Source organism: Ctenocephalides felis, unplaced genomic scaffold (assembly GCF_003426905.1).
Source record: "Ctenocephalides felis isolate EL2017-DRISC unplaced genomic scaffold, ASM342690v1 CF-g0.4_SCAFFOLD_01886, whole genome shotgun sequence".
NCBI lineage: Eukaryota > Metazoa > Arthropoda > Insecta > Siphonaptera > Pulicidae > Ctenocephalides > Ctenocephalides felis.
Genome location: NW_020538040.1, coordinates 19,839,466 through 19,860,518, shown reverse-complemented (window position 1 = coordinate 19,860,518; position 21,053 = coordinate 19,839,466). Strand labels below are relative to the sequence as shown.

Below are 21,053 nucleotides of genomic sequence, written 5' to 3'. Positions count from 1 at the left end.
TTGATAAAAATAGTATTAACAAAAGAAATGATATCTCCTTGCTTTGCAGAAATTATCAGGCTCTACTTAATAAAGTTTTTAAATTCTATTACACTTAATACATTTAATTTTGAACATGTGAGCTTTACTTAACCTTACCTTGGACCATAGCTTTATCCACCTATACTTAAAAAATCTATTGACAGCTTCCAAAATAATTCCTTACAAACTCTTAATTCACACGTTGCATTTGAGCATTGGAGCCATTGGTAATTCCAAGTTGCTTTTGTGAAAATATTTTGTAAATATTTAAATATATTTTGTAAATATCTAAATATAAGTAGTAAATCATCTTCATTCGCCCTAGTAGTTCACTCTTTCTACGATGAGTCTGATCCAGTTTCCTTTTCTTTTCATGATCGTGCTCAGTAAAGTTCTTAATTCTTCAACTCCCCTTTTGCTTTTGTTGTCTATCTTCTCCATTCGTCTCTCCAGCACCACAAGTTGTGGAAGCTGGAGACGAAACTCTCCAGATATGCCCATGTCTCTGATCCGTACAGACCTATGCTACATACAGTTTGCTCCTCAGTGTAAATCGTGTAAATAAATATTTTATTACATTACATTTCTTTGTACGTTGAGATAAATTAATTTTAAGAATAGCGCTGTCGTACTTATTGGCCTCGGAAATGATTCGGAAAGTTCATACAGTTTTCAAGAACAGAAGTTGGATAAAACCCAGACGAAACATAATTTTGTTATTCTTTTTTTTTATTTCCAAGTTTTATTATTTTATTTGCGATGGCCCTTCGTCTGTTCCGGAATGTTGTGATTGATAAAAAATTCGAAAGTATTAAAATTATAAAGTTTATAATATATTTATGGAACATTTCGTCAAACCAAAGTGTTCTCATTATCAGTGAATGGTATGATTTGTATGAATTTATTGTTTAATTTAGGGGTTTGTATCCTAATAATGATCTGAATCATAATCGATAAGTACAAATTGTAAATTATAGCAAAGTTTATTTACATAAAAATGATTTGTTGCGATTTTTTAAAAATATTGCAAGGCATATACAATATTAAGTAATTATATATAATATTGAAAACAACTATAAGTGCAAACGGTAAATTACACAAAAGATTATTTACATAAAAATGATTTAATGTGATTTTTTTAAAACATATTTTCACACCATATATAGTATTAAAAACAACTATTTTTAAAACAACGATAAGCACTAATTAACAACAAGTAAATCAAGCAACAATTTTCAAGAAGGTAGATATCTGCAATAATATCAATAGCAGTATGCTATAGCTAGATAGTTCATATATATATATATATATATATATATATATATATATATATATATATATATGTATTAGGGCGGGTCGATTTAAAAGTCGCTTAGGCACATATGATTTTTGGATACTAGGGATCAAAATAAGATACTTTGCTGAAGAAACAATACTTCTAAAATGAATTTTGATGTCCCGTGCATTGACCCAAAGATAAGGTTGGAATTTTGAAAAATTCCCTTTTAACCTATTTAGAATGATCCAATCGAGTCCAAATGTATAACAAGCCCCATTTAACTTTGGAAGGCCAATCCACCCATACAAATATTGCTCCCATACAAAGTTTTTGATATTTTACTCAGCAAAAAATGTTTCAGATATTAATTCACACACACAAAAAAAAACATTTTTTTCGGAAAAAAATATTAAAATTCTTTGTTGAAATTTTTCCAATGCATTTTGTCTCTGCGTTTCTATGCTAGCAAGAGGCTGTTACGGCGACGATATTAGAGAGCCGTGCAAAACTTTCCAGACTTGAAACTAAAAAAACGTCAAACAATAGTTTGAGTTTTACTTAGTTTTATTTACATATGTTATGATTAAATAAATTTTATAATAAAAATAAATCGCAGATTTTTGTCATGTTGAAGTACCCAAAATGATTCAACTTTTGTATGGAGGACCTCTAAAGGGAGGTCCCAGGGCGTGAACCATGGGCATGGGTAGATCGGCTTTCCAAAGTTACTGGGGGTCGGTCATACATTTGGACATTATTGGGGCGCTCTAAATGAGCCAATACAGGATTTTTTAAAATTTTACCCAATCTTTGGGTGAATGCACGGGACATCAGAATTCATTTTAGAGATATGGTTTCTTTGGCAAAATATCTTATTTTGATCATTAGTATACGAAATTCATATGTGCCTATGCGACTTTTTTTACCCATACAAATCGACTCGCCTTAATATATATATATATATATATATATATATATATATATATATATATATTAGGGTGGCCCTTAAAATGTTCATTTTCGAATTTCCTTGCTCCCAGGGGCTCAAATGGTTCCAAATAGATAAAAAATAATCCTCTAACAGTTTTAGCTCTTAATATTAACGATTAGTTAGAGCGCAATTCAATCAAACTTCGTATGGAAAGAGCATGTAAAAAATTTTGAAAATAAAAAAAAAATTCTTTAGGTATAATTTAGCGACAAATAAATGAGTTTTATTCATTCATTTGTTCGCTAATTTACATCTAAAAAACATTTTTTAAATTTTTGAAAAATTTTCCATGCTATTTCCATACAAAACTTTGATTGAATTGCGCTCTATCTAAACGTTAATATTAAGAGCTAAAACTTTCAGAGAATTGTTTTTTATCTATTTGGAATCATTTGAGCCCCTGGGAGCAAGGAAATTCGAAAATGACCATTTTAAGGACCACCCTAATATATATATATATATATATATATATATATACATACACTTTCCTAGGGCAAAGTTCCTTTTCTCACCAGAAAAAAAAACTCTTTTCCACCACAAAAAATAACTGTCAAATATGAAGTCAAATTAGTCTTTCAGTGGTATCGCTTCATAATAATGAAAATTTAAAAACACTATTCAAGTATATTGAAACATAATGTCACAACTGGGAAATGTCTTCTAATATAAAACCAATTTATCAAAAATAGTAAACATTTATTAAATATCTTCATAACAGATAGATCATAATTCAAATAGATGATACAGTAAATAAAACAATAAATTTAGTAAATCATAGATCAATTAATGGGGAAACGTGCGATTAGTTTTTGGCAGACAGTCCAGGCATTTTAAAAATGCAGGACAAAAAGTGCTAAAAATGGTAATCAAGTTTTTGAGAGAACAGAGCGATCGATTTGAATGATTCAAAAAACATTTCATTTTATTGACAGAGCGATTAAATTTTTGGAAAGGTAGGTCGAGAGATTTCGGAGATCCAATAAAAAGCTAAAAAAATATATATTTGGCCGTAAAAAACTATCTTTAGACATATGCACATCAAATAAACAGATATTTTATAGATATTCCAACAATAAGTACAAAATTGGTTTACATATCTATGGGTTCTGTATCAATGTTTATCCATTAGACTGCGACGCGGCGCTTTGATATTTTGTCTCTAAAACAAAAAATAGTAGTTTTTAAAAAAATAGTAGAATTTTTTTAAAAAAATTCAATTTCAGAATTTTCAAAAATCATTTTTTTTAGTTTTCAGAAAATAAGTGGTTCAGGTAACTCATATCATGTGCTCACCGGTGGGCACGCGGTCTTCAACGTGTTGAAAAATTTTGCTACAAATTCTGTTTTATGGGTAACTAATTTGTAATTAGTAGTGTTGAAATTCTTGTTGGTCAGCTTGATGGTCACATATCGTAAAGTTGATGCAACTTGCTTAATTTCAGAATGCCAGTAACACCTATTTGACAATAAGTTTAATGTTTAATAAGGAAATTTTTATATATATATATATATATATATATACATTAATAAAGTTGAAGGGATACCTCTGTTTCACCTGTAGGCAAAGACGTCCGCCTCACCTGTATACGTCATAAGCCCCTCTTCGCGGAAAGAGTTAAATCAGCGACCAACACTTTTGGTTTCTCACGTTGATCTTCAGTGTTGTGTCAGTTTCCGAACGAACAACATCTACAGTTTTGTGATCAATCAATTTTGTTGTATTCATGTGATTTCATATCAACCAGATTACCAAATCTTTATAATACATTACTTGATGCAATTGTGAATCACACCAAATAGTGTCTAGTGGTAAAGACAAGTTCGTTTATAAATATTATTTTGAAGTGATCTGAAATTGAATATTTTTAAATTTAAGTGTTGGTTGAATTTGACAGTAATTTTAGTGACATGTCGACTGAAGCAGTGAGTATTATATTATTACTTATGCCTATTTTTATTAAAACCAAAAAGTCTAACTACTGGGTAACCTTCTAGATCTATAATTCCATATTTGATATTTATCCTCAAAATCACTGACTTTTCTGTAGATGCAGGTTGTAATCTAACAAAAAGTATGATTTTTGTATTTCGTTAATTCATTGTTATTTGTTATTATTGCATGTTTACTCGAATAATTTTTTGCCTAACACGAGCGTGAATAAATAAATAAAATTAGTAGCTGCACGTGTAATTAACCGCAATAACTTTATGATTTATTTCACTTTTGATAATTCTATTTACTATTTATACTTTGTTGGCACATGTAAATTGAAAATAGTATGTACAATTACAATTTACTAACAAGGGGAACCCCAAGTTTACTCTTCTGGGATTTTGGATAAAATTTTGCATAGCGATAGAGTTGATAGTCAAACAACACAATTTAAAATTTTATAAGCCTATGAAAAGTGGTTTAATTATGAAATTTAATTAAAATTTAGAAAATTCAGCCGTGCGCTATTTTTTAAATCAACAACTTATAAATGATTATTTATTTTAACATAAATACATTTTGAACTTGTATTTCAAGAAAATTTTCCGATAGATATTACTAAGTATAAAACGCTCAAACTTTAGTACAAACAAATTTATATATGTAAAATGCTCTTTTTTGAAGTTATGAATCCAATTCATTGTATTAACTTTAAACAGAATTTTGTCTTAACACCAAAAATCAAAATGCTTGCAAAAATTTTTAAGTCAAAAGTATAGTCAAAATAATCTCTTATATTTCATAAACATGAATTAATGTCAATTGTCGTGGCTAATTGGGTTTTCTAGAAGCTTTATGTCTGAGGAAAAAATCAACATCTTTGGAGGATAAAAATCTTAGTAAACAGATAAAATCAATGTTTTCTAATATTAAAATTTAACAAATATATATGTAAGTGTGTGTGTGTAATCAAAAATTTAGGAAGGTTTAAAACTTGATTATGCAATTATTATTTTCTATACACGTCTGTTTCATCAATATTTCTGTTAATGAATAAAATTAGAATAAATGTTCATAAAGACACAAGATACTGACATTGCTTAGTCTATAAAATATTCATAATTACATATAATTCATAATAGTGTATTGTCTAATCTATTTAACAGTTATTATACAAAATCATATAAACACATCTCAAGCTTTAAAATTGGTTTCAAGAAATTCAAGTTTCAATTTTCTTCTCATGATTTTTAACTGTTTCAAGACTCAAGTTTAGATATTTCAAGATTATATCAAGATTAACTAACAATTTTTATTTGTATCGTTTTTGTTAGGTCATATTTACTTGTGTTGTTCTGTTGCCACTGTTGAAACGTATGGGCCATTAAATTCACTTTTAAAAACAAAATTTAGTTTTCTTTATCTTTATCTAGATGAATGCCTGTTTAAAAAGTTTCTGGTTTTATCAACTTATTTATCACCATCCGAAAAATTATAATTAAGTGAAATTAAAATTTTAATATATATAAACATATATATACACATACAAAAAGACATAAATATAATAAATAACAATAAATCTTTTAAATTTAATAATAAAATTCCAAATCGTGTTCAAATTACTAGATAAGTAGTATATATGATTCATCTGATATTAATTAATTTAAATAAATTTAATATATATATATATATATATATATATATATATTAAAAATTTAGGAAGAATTAAATCTCGATTGATTTGATTGTTATTTTGTTTACTTCAAAATCGGGCTCGAATTGTCTGCTAAGTAGTTGTAGTTGTAGTATTCAATTTCGAAATTAATAATGTTATAATAAAGTTAAATATTTCATTTTAAATTATTAGTTTGAATTCAGTTACTAATAAAGTAAACTTTCACAATTTAAATTAATGAAAAACCAATGATTTCTTGACGGCGGGAAACCACGTGGCCTGTCGATATCACGCACGCGCAATGCGTAAAACTTCCTGTTCACCTAGAATAATATAATTTGGCTAGTGAAGAGGTCCCAAGGCCTATTTAAAAATTACAAAAATACTTTCATTAAAATGTTTGTTGCATTTTTTTATATTCCTTTAATTATTATTTAATAACGATACAAACTAATTGCAGGTAGTATTTTGCCTTAAGACATAAACTTCCCGAGACGTGTAATAATCGACTTTATCAACAAGAGTTAGAATCAGCTATTTTTAAAACATAGTTATAATATCTGTTATCGTAAACATTAAATTGATTTCTTTAATACTTTTTATTCAACATTATGTGTAGACGTAAACTGTCCATGCTTCCTACGAAACACCACAGAACATACATAGGATTTGGCATAGACTCCTAAATCTCTCAATTCTAAACTTCGTGAATTTTTTTGTGAATTCAACGATAAGCGGTTATGTTATTTCTGACTATGAAATCTATTTTTGTTTCATTCAAATTTTTTTCAATATTTAATCACAAAGAAACGGCCTGGCCGATCATCACTAAATAACATTCAACACGATTCCCAAATAATGTCTTTCAAACAGTTTTGAATTTTTTCGCAAATTATAGCGTCTGGTTTGGCCATCTTCGTCAGATAAGTCGTTGTCTCCCATTTCAGAGACATGTCCTCTCAATCTACGTCCTTAGCGTTTATGCTCAGATCATCATCACCCTCATTTGGCTCTGATTCGCTATTCTTTGCCGAATTACTGAACCTATTTCTTTGGTTAAATTTATCGAGAACTCTTATTTTCTTCACACTTTCATGCTCAGAGTCTACCTCTTTTAACACGATCTTCTTTTCAGCCGCTTTTTCATCTTCCTTTATTCTTTTCAAGGCATTTACAGTATTTAAACGCTTTCCTGATATCAAGTTCCACATTATGTGAGTTGGCCGCGGAAGTCGGTCTGAAACCATTATGGTTTTGGTCATGAACCTCAAACAATGTGCTTGGCACATCGTCTTTCACTTGACAATCATGCACTAACGTCACGATCAATGTATTCGGAGTTAAAGGTATAACATTTCGGATAATAGCAAATTCAAAATCGGTGTAACCCCGACCTATACCAATTTGCGAACCATTCTGTGACACAGCAACAGATCCAATGATCAGTAAATCAATGTCGATTTCGGAGTTCAAATCAACAGATGTGGCTTCACTTAATCCTCTAAAGTGATTGCTTTTCGAACGTTGTACCTAGAGTTGTTCTCAGACATATCAATTTTGGTTAGTAAACCAAATTGTGATCGTGGAGCAAGGACTACTAATTTTTTACCTTGCTCTAAAGCCAGTATTCTGACACATTCCAAGAGCTCCATTGGGTTGTCTAAAACGTTCTTAGCCTTTTTGAGAACGTCTAAATAAGGTAATTTCTGCGCAGCATTAAAGGCTTCCTTGAAGTTAGGGATCCTGTTGTACACAGGACGCGGGAACAGTGAAAATTGGTTTGCCTCCAAATATTGCCAAACTCCTTTACGTTTGCTTTGTCACCCCATTTCGAGTATCCTTTGCTTTCTTTTTCTTCAGAAACCTCTGAAACGTAAAAATATATAAAAAATTTCATTTTAGATTTTTTTGCTATTTCTATAACTTCCCATATAATCCTAAATAATCAGTAACATTATTAAATATAATTTCCTATATAAAATAAAATATATTTATTTTATATAAATATTTTAACAATATATAATAGGTATTATGATTTTTTTTTGATGTGCAGATAATGATCTGAATTTAGAAACTATACGACTAAATCATTCAATATGAATATTCAAATATCTACTCTATAAATTAGTGTGCAAATTCAGTCATAAAATACAAATTTGGCAACCAAAAGTTGTTATTAAGTTAATTACTGAATTATATTATTATGAAATAACTGTAAATATTTAAAAGTTTTAGTCTATTAAAATAGCTTTCTGAATTTCATAATATGCTACTTCTTTTTCAACATTAATAATATTCTCTAGACTTTTTCACTTCTACTTGTTTACTGCCTACCTGTCTGTCTACCTATATACCAATAATTTAATCTGTATATAAATCAATAACATAATGATTTGTAATGATCATTTTCGACCACCTAATAGCATCTCCGAAACCGCTGGACCTGCCTTTGTAAAAATGTAATCAACACCTCTAGTTGTCAATACAAATCCAATGTCTTTTGAATCAATCTAATGTCTTTTGAATTACCATTTTTTGTCCTACTCTTTGCTAAAAAATAATCAGCACCTCTTGCCATCAATGGAAATTGAATGTGAAAGATTTTGAATCATTCAAATCGGTTGATCTATGCGCCCCAAATCGTGCACAAAACATTGTATTTAAACATACATATATTTTGTTCTTATTTGAAAGTGACTTTCATTCAAAACCTATTACTGAAGAAATTGAATTTGCAAAAAACGAAAAAGACTGGTTTGAAAAATTGTATTATAAAGTTTTAGAATAGCTTCTATTTATTAATTTTTTTTTCACTTGAACAAAATACTTCATTATATGTTGTTTGTTCTGATTGCTGTTAAGTAATAAATAATTATTGAAAATGGTTGAAACCAGTAAATTAAAATTAGTAAAAAATGTAATTTTTTGTAAGAATTCGTTAAAGAATACTACATCATAATTGTAAATATGAAATAAGTATCTGCATTTCATATAGGAATTCCGCGCCCAGCGAAACTCCGAGCGGCCAGTCGAGGTAGTTATGTAGTCGATGTAATAACTTTCACAACACTTTGTCTTTCGATAAAAAGCGAAATTGCAAAAAACAGACAGATATAATCAGGCCAAATGCGTAACATGACCCATATTTCCTGACCAACATATTTATAAAAATCATATACAGTCATTATAATTTTCGACTGACTATTTACGAAATTTCGTTACTTGCAATTAGATGTTACTTCTTCTATATCAAGTGTTGTACAAGAGAACATATAAATTACAGTATCAAATATAATATTTTAATTAATAATTAGAAATAAGTATTATAAGAGCCTGAAATAATATTCATTATTATTGACTTGCTTACGAAAAAATATATAAATTGTAATAATTTTTTCTACTGTATGCAAAATTTGCTCTCTAAGAAATGCAGATGCAGAATCCTTGAAATACTTACGATAGCTTCACAAATATTTTTTACTTTCTGTAGGGTAAGTTATAGTAATCGCAATAAAATCGTAAACGAAAATTTTTGCAAATTTTTTCGTTTCAAGGAAAGTCAAATGGACAGGTAGACAAGTCGACAAATATAAAGATAGACAGATAGATAGTGACAGGATGACAACATCTAGTAGACAGGTTAAATGATAGAAAAGTAGACATGTAGATAGATAGACAAGTTAAATGGTAGTCGAAAAGTAGACGAGGATACAAAGAAACCTGTCTAAGAGTGGACAGGTAGACAGGTTGACAACATCTAGTAGACAGGTTAAAAGGTAGAAAAGTAGACGTGTAGATAGATAGACAAGTTAAATGGTAGGAAAGTCAAAAAGTAGACATAGATACTAAGAGACAAGTACACGGGGCAACAGGTAGACAGGTACAAAAGTAGACAGATACATACTTAGACAGGTTGGCAATATCTAGTAAACAGGTAGGCTGGTTAAATAGTAGAAAAGTAGTGATGTAGATAAATAGACAAGTTGAATGGTAGAAAAGTAGAAAAGTAGACAAGGAGACAAGGAGACAGGTAAACGGGTGCACGTGTAGGCAGGTGCAAAGTTAGACAGATACACACTTAGACATGCATTACAATAGTTAGGTACACAAGCAGGGTTTTAGACAGGTAAATCATATACTATTCAAATATTTATTGATTAAATCAATTATTTACACTAGTCGGAAAATTTATGGAACTTGCCTTAAAGCAAAATGCTACTTATAACTAATTTATATCGCACTTACCATATAATTTACAAGTGTCTTTAATGGAACTAGCAAATATAATAATTAAATTCCAGTGTTACTTCTACTTTATATAGAAAAAATTCTTCAAGGCAAAATGCCACTTACACCTAATATATCACTCTTACCATAGAATTTACCATTGCTCTTAGTAGATCTAGCATATATAAAAAAATCTAATAAATATATGCTAGTGTTACTTCTATTTTAAATGTTTTTATTTAATACATTTGCGTAAGACTTTCCTATATAAAAAATATGAAAGATGGATAAAATGAATTAAATATCTTTCACATATCAAAGTTCTAGCAAATGTGTTTTTTAAGTTTTTTTTTGGAAATTTAACAGTCGAAATGTTTTCGATTAGTTAATTGGGATGGAACCTCATTTTCTATGTGATCATAAACATAAATATTAAATTTATTGCTATCAGAATATTGTTAAAATCAAGTTTTAATACTCTAATAAATATAAAATAATTTTTCCTAAGTAAATAGTAAAACAATGCTTTCTTGAATAATTTCACTATTACTTTATAGTACAGAAAGCAAAAAAAAATTAATAAGTTTAATGAAATCGAGTAAATTTATTAAATTGGTAATAAATAAATTTTGAATTAAAACGCGACTACTCATGTGTAGTTATGGTCTTGAATTTTTTTTTTCTTAGTAAAAACTATATATACGAGCGTTTTTAGTATAAACTACATATAAACTATGTATAATCTCATGAAAAAGTAGTTCATGTTTGTTTTACATTGAATTAACTTGCTTGTTAATCCTTTTTATTTGGTCTAAAATTACTATTGGTCCATGATAGTCTTTACATTAAAAATTTTTACTTTATCTTACACAGAAAATTGCATGTTTAGATATACTGTTTAGATGCAAAAAAACTGTTTAATGTTTATTTTGATTTTATGTTTATCGTTACAAGCAATACAATGTCACAAACAAAGATTGGGAACCGTTGGGATAAATTTCTTTAATTACTTTTTTAATACAGTTTTATTGAATTTAATTAAATTCATATACAAATCTAATTAAATTCATATACAAACAGAAATGTACTTAATTTTCACTATTAAGAGAACACATTGTTAAAATAAAAATTAAAATAATTTTTATTAATCAAGAAAATTAGAAAAAAAACAAAATTAAAGTTCTGAATGCATGCAATCATTTGCAAGTTTTTAATAAAAATATAATTTAAAACGAATGCAATTTGAGATTTGTTCTTTGAAATAGTCAATTTTAGAGAAAAAATAATGAAATTAGTCAAAGTAGTAGTTTTTTGATGTTGCAGCAACAATCTGTGATTATAAATATTTATACATCAAGTGAAACCACTTACCAAATAAGTTTTAATGATAATTATTCTACACTCAAAATGTTTTGTATAAAAGTCAACAATACGTTCTATTTTCTTCAAAAATAATCTCTATTTTTTTCTCGACATTTATTACCATTGTTCTTCAATTGTCATTCTGCTTATAAAAATTTAGAACAGAAATATAATTTTATTGTCCGTTACTAAATTTATATATCAATCATTCGTGAGTAATTTTGTTTCTAAATCTTCCATTAATTATAATATATAAGGCCATTGTAAGTTAATACGTCATACATGTAATTTTCAGTTTAGTAATTTCAGTACTAACAAAAAATCTATCACGGAAATTTTCATTCGTAAATAGATATATACCAACGTAAACACTGCAAGGTGTTCTTGATTCACTTCCTAATGATTAAACCGTATTTAATTACTTACTGACATCAATGCCATATTGCTAAACTGAATATAATTTTTCTCGTGAAATCAAGGTAGAAGTGCATTAACTTTAGAAATAATTATTTTAATATTACGATATAATACATAGGGTAGAGCGGGATTTAAAGGCCCACTGGTAAAATGATCTAACACCATTATCTAAAAAACAAGTAAGGTAGGGCGGGGCACTAAGGTGCCATTTGATTTTGAGTAATTATACTGTCTAAAGCAAACAAATTACATCACAACATATAACACGTATCAAACAACTACCCAACTATCTTCAGTGAAATTTCCAGTTAATTCCTAATTTTAGAAATGTGTTTTGCACTAAATTTCTAAAATTTCATCTGTCTTTAGCTGCAATATTCAACCAATGCAAAATATAAATTTTATGGACACATGTTCTACAAAGATAATACTGTATATAACCTTGATCTGACTTTTCGTGAGAAATATACATCATCAGAGTTGGAATTCATTTAATTTATCCATATAGACTATTCATTTAATTTATCTCTTGTAAAATTGTTTTTTTGTAATGACTGGTTGTACAACTTTTTCTCTTTTCCAAATATTGTTGTTAAGAAATTCCTAACTTTACTTATTTTTGAGATATTGGTGGTAGACGTATTTCCCTCGGACTTTTAAGCCCTGCTCTACCCTATGGTATTTTTTAACAATACTCTTTCAAAGTAAAGGGCAAAAGATGTGTAACTAGACATTGCCTAAAATCAGGCGACGTCTCTATCAGAAGATAAAGACCACCTTGTCAATTTTTCAATTTTTTTTTTGGTTTGAGCAATAATATTTCTTTATAATTTTATATTAATTGTTTTATATATGCTTTATATTGTTATTTTTATGTTAAATTCGATCATTCCTTTTATATAACCTTTAAAAAATACATTTGGTTGGAGGGTTGGACAAAAATGACCAATTGAAATTTTACACAAGCAAATGTTTAAACAATAAAAAACAGTAAATAAAAGATAAATAAAATCAATAGTTATTCTAATTCTGATGATGAATACTTTCGACGAAATTTAATACGACGGTTGTATTCAGTGTGATCTTTGAGAAAATGTGTTCATAAAATATATATTTCAAGCAAAAGTTGTATTCACTTTATTTGTAATAATTGTACCTCAATACAATATTCTTATTCTCAACGAGTCTGATTAGGATAAATTAGACAGAAGAACCTACCAAAACACGATTTTCTATAGTATTAAGTAGTAAGAATAGACAACTTTTTTATATACTTTTTTTTTATACTTTAACAATATATACTCAAGTTTTAATTTTAAATTTTATGACCTAACCTAATGATTAATCTGCATTACAATGACTAAAAATGTTATCTATCATTCCGTACAACTTTTTTAAAATTAAAAATTAAATATTGAATTTTTTGCTTCTGGGCTGTACCTTCTTACCTCGCCAATAAGGTATTAAGGACAAAATTTTAGAAAAATAGCAAAAAAGCGTATTTCTACATAATGTTTGATAGGTGTTATTAGTTGTGCTGTAATTGGTTAGGTTTTCTTAGTATAATAACTAAAAGTCAACTTGGATCTTTGTGCCTTGTCCTACCCTAATACTATCAGCTACGATTACAAAAATACTTTGTTTAAACCTATTATCATATAAAATTATATTAATTCTGAATACAATTTAACGAAAATAATGTCTACAAAAATAGTCTAGATAGCATTTAGTATAATTTATATTATGGGCTAATTCTCGATAAATATTTATGTTATATTACCAGAGTCTCTTCAAAAAGCTATTCCTATGATATTTGCTTCGGCGCTTCTCAACTGCTGAAACCTAACCTCCAAATTGCACAAATATCAAAATAAATCAGTTCGAATTCTTGAAACTTGTTACATCACACTGCAATTATATCCTAGAATTCACTAATCAATATTTTGTCAATATATTCATATACAAGACTTTCCTTGGTGACTCTTTAAGCATTAAATGTCAAATCCTTTAAATATGATCAAATAATGTCGGCACTGTGAAAAAATATAAACCAATACATCAATTCAAACACAAAATAGATATAAAAAAAATTTATTGACAAAATTTATTGACAATTTGCATGAATAAATTATCTAATTTTCTCAGTCATATTGCTCGAAGGCGGCCTGAATTTCCTCGCCTCCCAGTTGGTCCCAAATTTCAGGTTCCACTTTTTCGATATGGGTGCGCAAAATATTTTCATCGATTTCGAAAATTAATCGCGATTGAACTGGTTTATGCAGTTCATACACATGAGTCCTTGTAAGATTATCTTTATGAGTTACAATCGTCACTTTATTTCCTTCAACATGTGCGACTATGCACATGTGTTCCATCAATCCAGAATAAAAGAACTGCAAGCAGATTTTACTATTGGTCTGCTGCCATCGGTAAGGAGTGAGCTTGGAAGGTCCATATACATATGACATTGTTGATTATTTATTTGTTTTTAATTAACCAAATTTGATGCACTTAATGATATTTTTTGTAGGCACAAGTGATGGCAGGTATTTGTTTTACACCACAGAATCGACCAATAGCGTTCTTTGATTTGACATATTGTTTATAAAAGTCTGAATATGGTTATTTGTATAGGGTTACCAACTATCAAAAAAAATATTTCCAATATTTTTTTTATTTATAATAAAAAAAATCAAAATTAAGGATATAAGAGGTCCTCTTCTTCAAAAAATTTCGATAAAAATCACAAAAAAATAATACATATAAACACTATTTAATTATCAAAAAACTGGGGAAATTCACTTTTCACTATAATGACACTAAGCAAATATCACGTGACACACAACAATACACTAAACAACAAAACGTACCAAAAAACTATGATTAAAAATACGTCTTTTCTCTTCTGCTTCCAGTTTAAAAATGAAAATCCAATTCATTTTCTTTACAGATTGATTTTATTTTGATGATATGTTCATAATCTGTAATCTTCAGTCCTTTTTTGTATGATTCTATTGCTGTGTGTCTGTTTATAATCAATAATCTTTGTGTGAATATAAACGTCAATTTTGTTTCATAAATTTATGAAATAAAAAATTTTGAGAATCATGTAATGTTCTTGTCTGTTTTTGAATTAATTTTATTTGGAATCAATTTCAAAAAAATTGATGATGCAAACACTTTCTTTTGAAGGTTGTTATTTGAATGTGAAATTTTGGAAAGGAAAAAATCTTAGATTTATAAATATTCTGTAGAGCTTCGAACAGAGAATCCAATAATAATAAAAAATGAAAAAGTTTTTTAAATATGATTTTTATTTATTATCGATGTATCGGAACTAAGTCGACATCTGTCAAGTAACATAATCTTGAGAAGATTTAAACAAACCAAAAACAATATACTCAAAAAAATAAAAATTGTGTTTTTTAATAATATTAATTAAATTATGAAAGATGGAAAATTATATTTTTTATACTAAAAATAAAAAAAAGCATAAATGTCGAGTTTGTCATGTGAGACAAGAATTTTTATTTTTTCGATTTTATAGGAGTACGATCTTGTGATAGACTAATTATAGTAGCATTAAAAATATGTATAATATTTAAAAAAAAATAATGTATATAAAGTCATACTTCAAATATGACATGATCGGTTTGTCATTGTAATTAGCATTTAGAAATGAACCTTCGTTAGAGAAATGAAGTAATTGCTGACTAATAAATTCTTTTATATTTGTTTACACAGTGGATTATGTTAACAAATATTGTTTTCGCAACTTCACTCATCATATAATTGTGTTTAAAGAACATCATGTAATTAAAATTAACATACATTTATTGACTGCTTGTATTTATTTTTACTTTTTTGCTGGCGATATAATCTCATTCTTTGAACAGATGTAATTGCCTAAAATTATTATCCATTTTAATAACTTTATAAGATTTATAGAAACTACGAATATTATGGAAATAATTTCTAATCAATAAACCTACGTTTAGTTCACAGAACAAATGTTTAATTTGTTTTATTATTTTCAAGGAAAAGGGTAAAATATTCTTCTGATTTAAGCATTTTTCGTTAAATCAAGATTAGTACTACGATGTAACTTTAAATTTTTTGCCGATTTCCTTGTTGGCATCGGTACGCATACAACGTCGATACCGGTACGCATACAACGCTGATGCCGTTACGCATACAACGACAGATCTCTATTCACATACACGACGACTAATAGCAATCGAAATGATATCGAGAGCGAATGACGAATCATTGGCAATCGACTCTTATCTTATCGACTCTTATCTGCCGTAACGCACTTCCGTTGCATTCGTACGGATTTACGCCCTAGTCGCGCCTAAAGAAGTTTTACTTCAGAAACAAAAATAAGAATAAAAATATGGAAGATATTTACGTATTATTATTTAGATACGTATATCACTGATAAGAGGAATGAGATCTTATTTATTTGTTAAAAAAAAATGTAGAAGACTTAATTAGGAATTATGTAGAAAGTTGTGATCTAATCTTATGTTAACACTATTGGAAGCGTTTATTAGAATGAAACAACTTCCGCAAATAACCTTCTAAAGGTGCACTTTTCGGGGGGTATAAAATTTTGGGATAGTAATTAAAAGAATGGAAGTTTCCACCGAGTGTTGGAGTTCTCTAATCTCTTATAAGTGCATTAAATTGTATAGTTAAAATTAATCATTATTTACAATCATAGAATTTCATCTACTTCAAACTTGTAATGGATTTTCATTTCCTTTCTTGTTAAAAACCTGACATATGACATTTAAGCAATCGGGATAATTCGACGCTTTTCGCCAACTGTTATTCACTCGGTAACGTCACTATCACCTTTTGTTTTGACACATTTTCAATAAACAAACAATAACTATAATTATAAATATTTGATTATTGAGAAATTAATTAAAATCAAAACGTCTACGGATATGCCTGAGATGCGCCCATGTTTATGGCGACAAAATGTGGTCAGCATAAATTTAAAATTTCTTTTAACTTCTAAGTTAGAGAGAGGATCCCGTATAGTTGCATATGTTAAAGATCAAAGATTAAAAATTCGAATCGTCAAAAGAAATTATGAAAATACAGTGATCCAAGCTAGTTTTATATGCAATCTTTGGAGAAGAATACGGCCCAATCATGTCTATATAGACATAAAATATAAATCAGTAAATATCCATTTGGTAAAAGAAAAGTTAGAATTGTGGCACCGGCTGGGAGATGACACGATGGAAGTTTTCTCCCGGGTAGAATAAAGGAATTGCTAGTTCTCATGATGTCCTCATCTTATGTTATGTTAATTTTTATGTTTTATTAATATCTATTGTCATGTTCAAAATTGTTGAATAAATTGCAGTTTTAAAAAAATGTGAGTGGACGTGTTTTACTGATCATAAGTAGGTAGTCTATTACTATTAATCACTTTTTTATTCATTTTTATGCATTTTTTTAAACTTGTGCTTATGCTTCCTGGTCTTGCGAATCGGATTATAGTTTCCTGTATTTTCTCTTCTCGCGTAAGACATCAATCATCTGCATTCTTCTTCTTCCCAGTCGTGTGGGAGGCATTCTTTTTGCAGAATTGGTCTGAACCAGTTTTGTTTCCTTTTAATAATCGTGCTCAGTAGAGTTCTTTCTATGTCTACTCTTCCAAAAATTGCTTCATTTTTATCTTATCTGATGAGAACCACAGTTCAAAACTCTCCAAATAGTTATCAGTTCGAAACTCTTCAGATAGATTTTGACTATGGGACAAAAAATATTTGGAATATTCGTTGCTATTAAAAATTGAATTTTGTTAATTAATTCAGAGTTTGGCATTAATATTATGGTCAAAGTATTTGCGAGCATCATTATAAGGTTAATAACAAGAATCATGATCTGAATGATGAATTACCTATGACGGTAATTATTTGGTTGGTAACATTGGATTTCTATATTCTATATAATATAGTAATATAATGTTATAAAGTTATATCATTGATTACTTCAGCACTTCTATTCATTTGCCTAAATCGCAATACACTAATAGTGAAGGATTGGTCTAACACTGGATCTAATCTACTAAATTTACTACCATTCATAATAAGATTACATTACTATTAGAAGACTATTGTAACCTATGATTAATTTATAGAGTAATATGTGTTAAATGTCACATTTGCACAATGGCAATCTGTAAATCGTGTTGTACTATGGAGTAATTCATAGAAAGTACATTAATTTAATGCATGCAATGAAGCTAATTTGGTTTATTTATTCCATTGCATAATGGAATAAATAAATGGAATTCGAATGATTACATTTACATACTGCTCGTATTTAAAAATTCACATTTTATTGAAAACTAATGGGTGGTCGAATAGAAACTGTCTCAAAAATAATGAAACATTATCATTAATATTTAACTGAGGACATAATCAATATCGTTTTTTACAAAAACAAATTACTATAGGATACTGCAAAATGCACGACTCTTGATTTAAATTTTCATCTTAAGTCTCGCTTTGTTTTTATTACTTTTACATCAATTGCAACAAATCGAGTTTGATATTTTATTAGAAATCAATGGAAGGATAAAACAGAAAAGTCTCAAAAATACACAGAAAACAAAAAAAGAGTGCGCGTAAGGTTCACACGCGATTGAAGTAAAACTTATTTGCTACTGTACAAGATGACATTTAAGTAAAAATAAATACATCATATAACAATTTTGAATAATGTTTTTGAATAATATGGTAACACTTATGATGCACACATTTATTAGTGTCAACCATTATACACATTTATATAATGATAAATTATAAATTATATACTTGTAATAACATTAAAAATAGTCAATTCAAATATGACATGATCGGTTTGTCATTGTAATTAGCATTTAAAATGAATTTATTAGAGAAATGAAGTAATTGCTTAATAAATTCTATTATATTCGTTCACACAGTGGATTATGTAAAACAACGCCTAAACTGTCTTTCCTAAAAAATATTTTCCATTTTAATAACTCCAAAGATTTATAGGAACTACGAATAATATAGAGATAATTTCTAATCAATAAACTTACGTTTAGTTCACGAAACAAATGTTTAATTTGTTTTATTATTTTCAAGGAACAGGGTAAAATATTTTTCTGATTCAGGCATTTTTTATTAAATCATGATTTGTACTACAATGTAACTTTAAAATGTTTATTTATTTATGCCGATTTCTTTGTCGATATCGGTACGCATACAACGACAGATCTCTATTCACATTCACGACGGCTAATCACAATCGACCCGTATAGAAATGATCTCATCGAGAGCGAATAACAAACAGTTCGGGCGTAACGGACTTCCGTTGCATTTGTACCGATTTACACCCTAGCTAGCAGCGCCTAAAGAAGTTTTACTTCAAAAAGAAAGTTAACAAAAAATTTTTTTAATAAAAATTATAATAGAAAACTGCTCGACTCTAGATTTAATTTATGGTCTTAAGTTTCACTTCCATTTTATTAGCTCTTATATTAATAAAAAATAAACAGGTGAGTTTGTTTATAAGGAATATTAGTTTACTGAAACTGTTACATTTTTTGCAATTGACATGTATTTGTGCAGTTGGAATATTTTATATAAAAAAATATTTAAATTATGAATTTTGCCAAGCATACAGTATGACCTGATTTAAATCATACTTCTATAAAAAAATAGTATTTTTTGGATTCCTATTTTTCTGTTCAATTATTGAATACAAATTGCTGACTAAAATTACAGAACGTGTCTTTGCTAGATTAGAACAGGATATTTGTGGAAAAGAGAGTTTATTTTTGTTTTCTAAATGAAATAATATTAAAATTTAATTATGATAAATTCTAAATCTTTATTTTGTTCTAGGCAAATATGTCGGAAGACATAGATCGCGTGGCAGAGATGTTCAAAGGGAAATGCATCTTTGTTTCAGGCGGAACTGGTTTTATGGGAAAGGTTCTGGTCGAAAAAATTTTAAGGTATTTACTATTTGCTACAATATATAAAATTCATACTTATTTGCTTTATAATTTCGCTACACCAAAAATTTAAAAATATAGAATTTACTCTTGAATTTTCTGCAAGAAAATCGCTATAATATGTAAATTCAAGGATTCGATTATAACTGCTGATCCAACTTTATATTCTATATATTAATTAAATAAGAATAATGTATCATACGAAATATCATTATTTTTATCAATCAAAAATATCATTATTTCAAATTTATTTTTGTGCCCCACCCTACCCTACGTCTCAATTACGAATTTTTTTTAAAACAAAAATTATTACAAAAATTCTATAGCATGTTGTATTGATTCAAGGCTCGTACCTGCAGTAATTACCGGTTATTAATCATTTACCGATTTGTATTTCGATCAGACCGTCTTGTTGAATGGCTTTTAAATCTTGTTCCACAATAAAAAAACTTTTGATGGCGTGACGTTGAAACCGAAAACACGTGATGTACGAATCAATTTTTTGAATTTTTTTGCGTTTTGAGGTCACAGACTCTTGAATTTATTATGTAAGACCGAGAAGAACGAACGATCCAGGAGACAAGTAGAACACGGCTAATACCGGTTATTTATGCAACTTTCTTCGTTGTTGAATTAGTTAACTATTTTTACATCCATATATATGTATATATATGTATATATATATATATATATATATATATATATATATATAATATATATATTTATACAATTTGACGTGGAATCAGGTAATAAAATTTTTAACAATTTGCATTCAACTTTGAAAACCTTTATTGTAGCAAATGTTTTGACACATATTTTGTCATAATCAGTTTGAAATCAGTTTCAATTTGAAAGAACATAAATAAAAAAAGACTAATGGGGCGATTCTGCCATAACAGAGCTCATAAAATAGCGTTGTCATGGCAATGCTCTCTTATGCTTTTCTTGGTAATAAAAAATATGAAAATGTCCATCTATTTGCTATGCGATCAGACGTATTTCACATATAAACAAGCAAGGAATAATGTTATGATAACAAAATTCTAGATGTGAGTTATCTTAAGATTATTCCTTGCTTGCTTATATGTGAATACGCCTGATCGCACGCCAAATAAATAGACATTTTCATAATTA

General features: G+C 28.3%; 1 protein-coding gene across 1 annotated transcript in view; it reads left to right on the top strand.

Annotated features, from left to right (window-relative positions):
- The first annotated feature begins 4,071 nt into the window (after positions 1–4,071).
- Positions 4,072–21,053, top strand: part of LOC113374731 (putative fatty acyl-CoA reductase CG5065) — a 34,308-nt gene continuing 17,326 nt past the window's right edge. The window contains exons 1-2 of the mRNA XM_026614703.1: positions 4,072–4,214; positions 19,807–19,919. Of these exons, the coding sequence (XP_026470488.1) occupies positions 4,200–4,214; positions 19,807–19,919 (128 nt within the window). The 5' untranslated portion in view covers positions 4,072–4,199. The remainder of the gene's footprint in view (positions 4,215–19,806; positions 19,920–21,053) is intronic.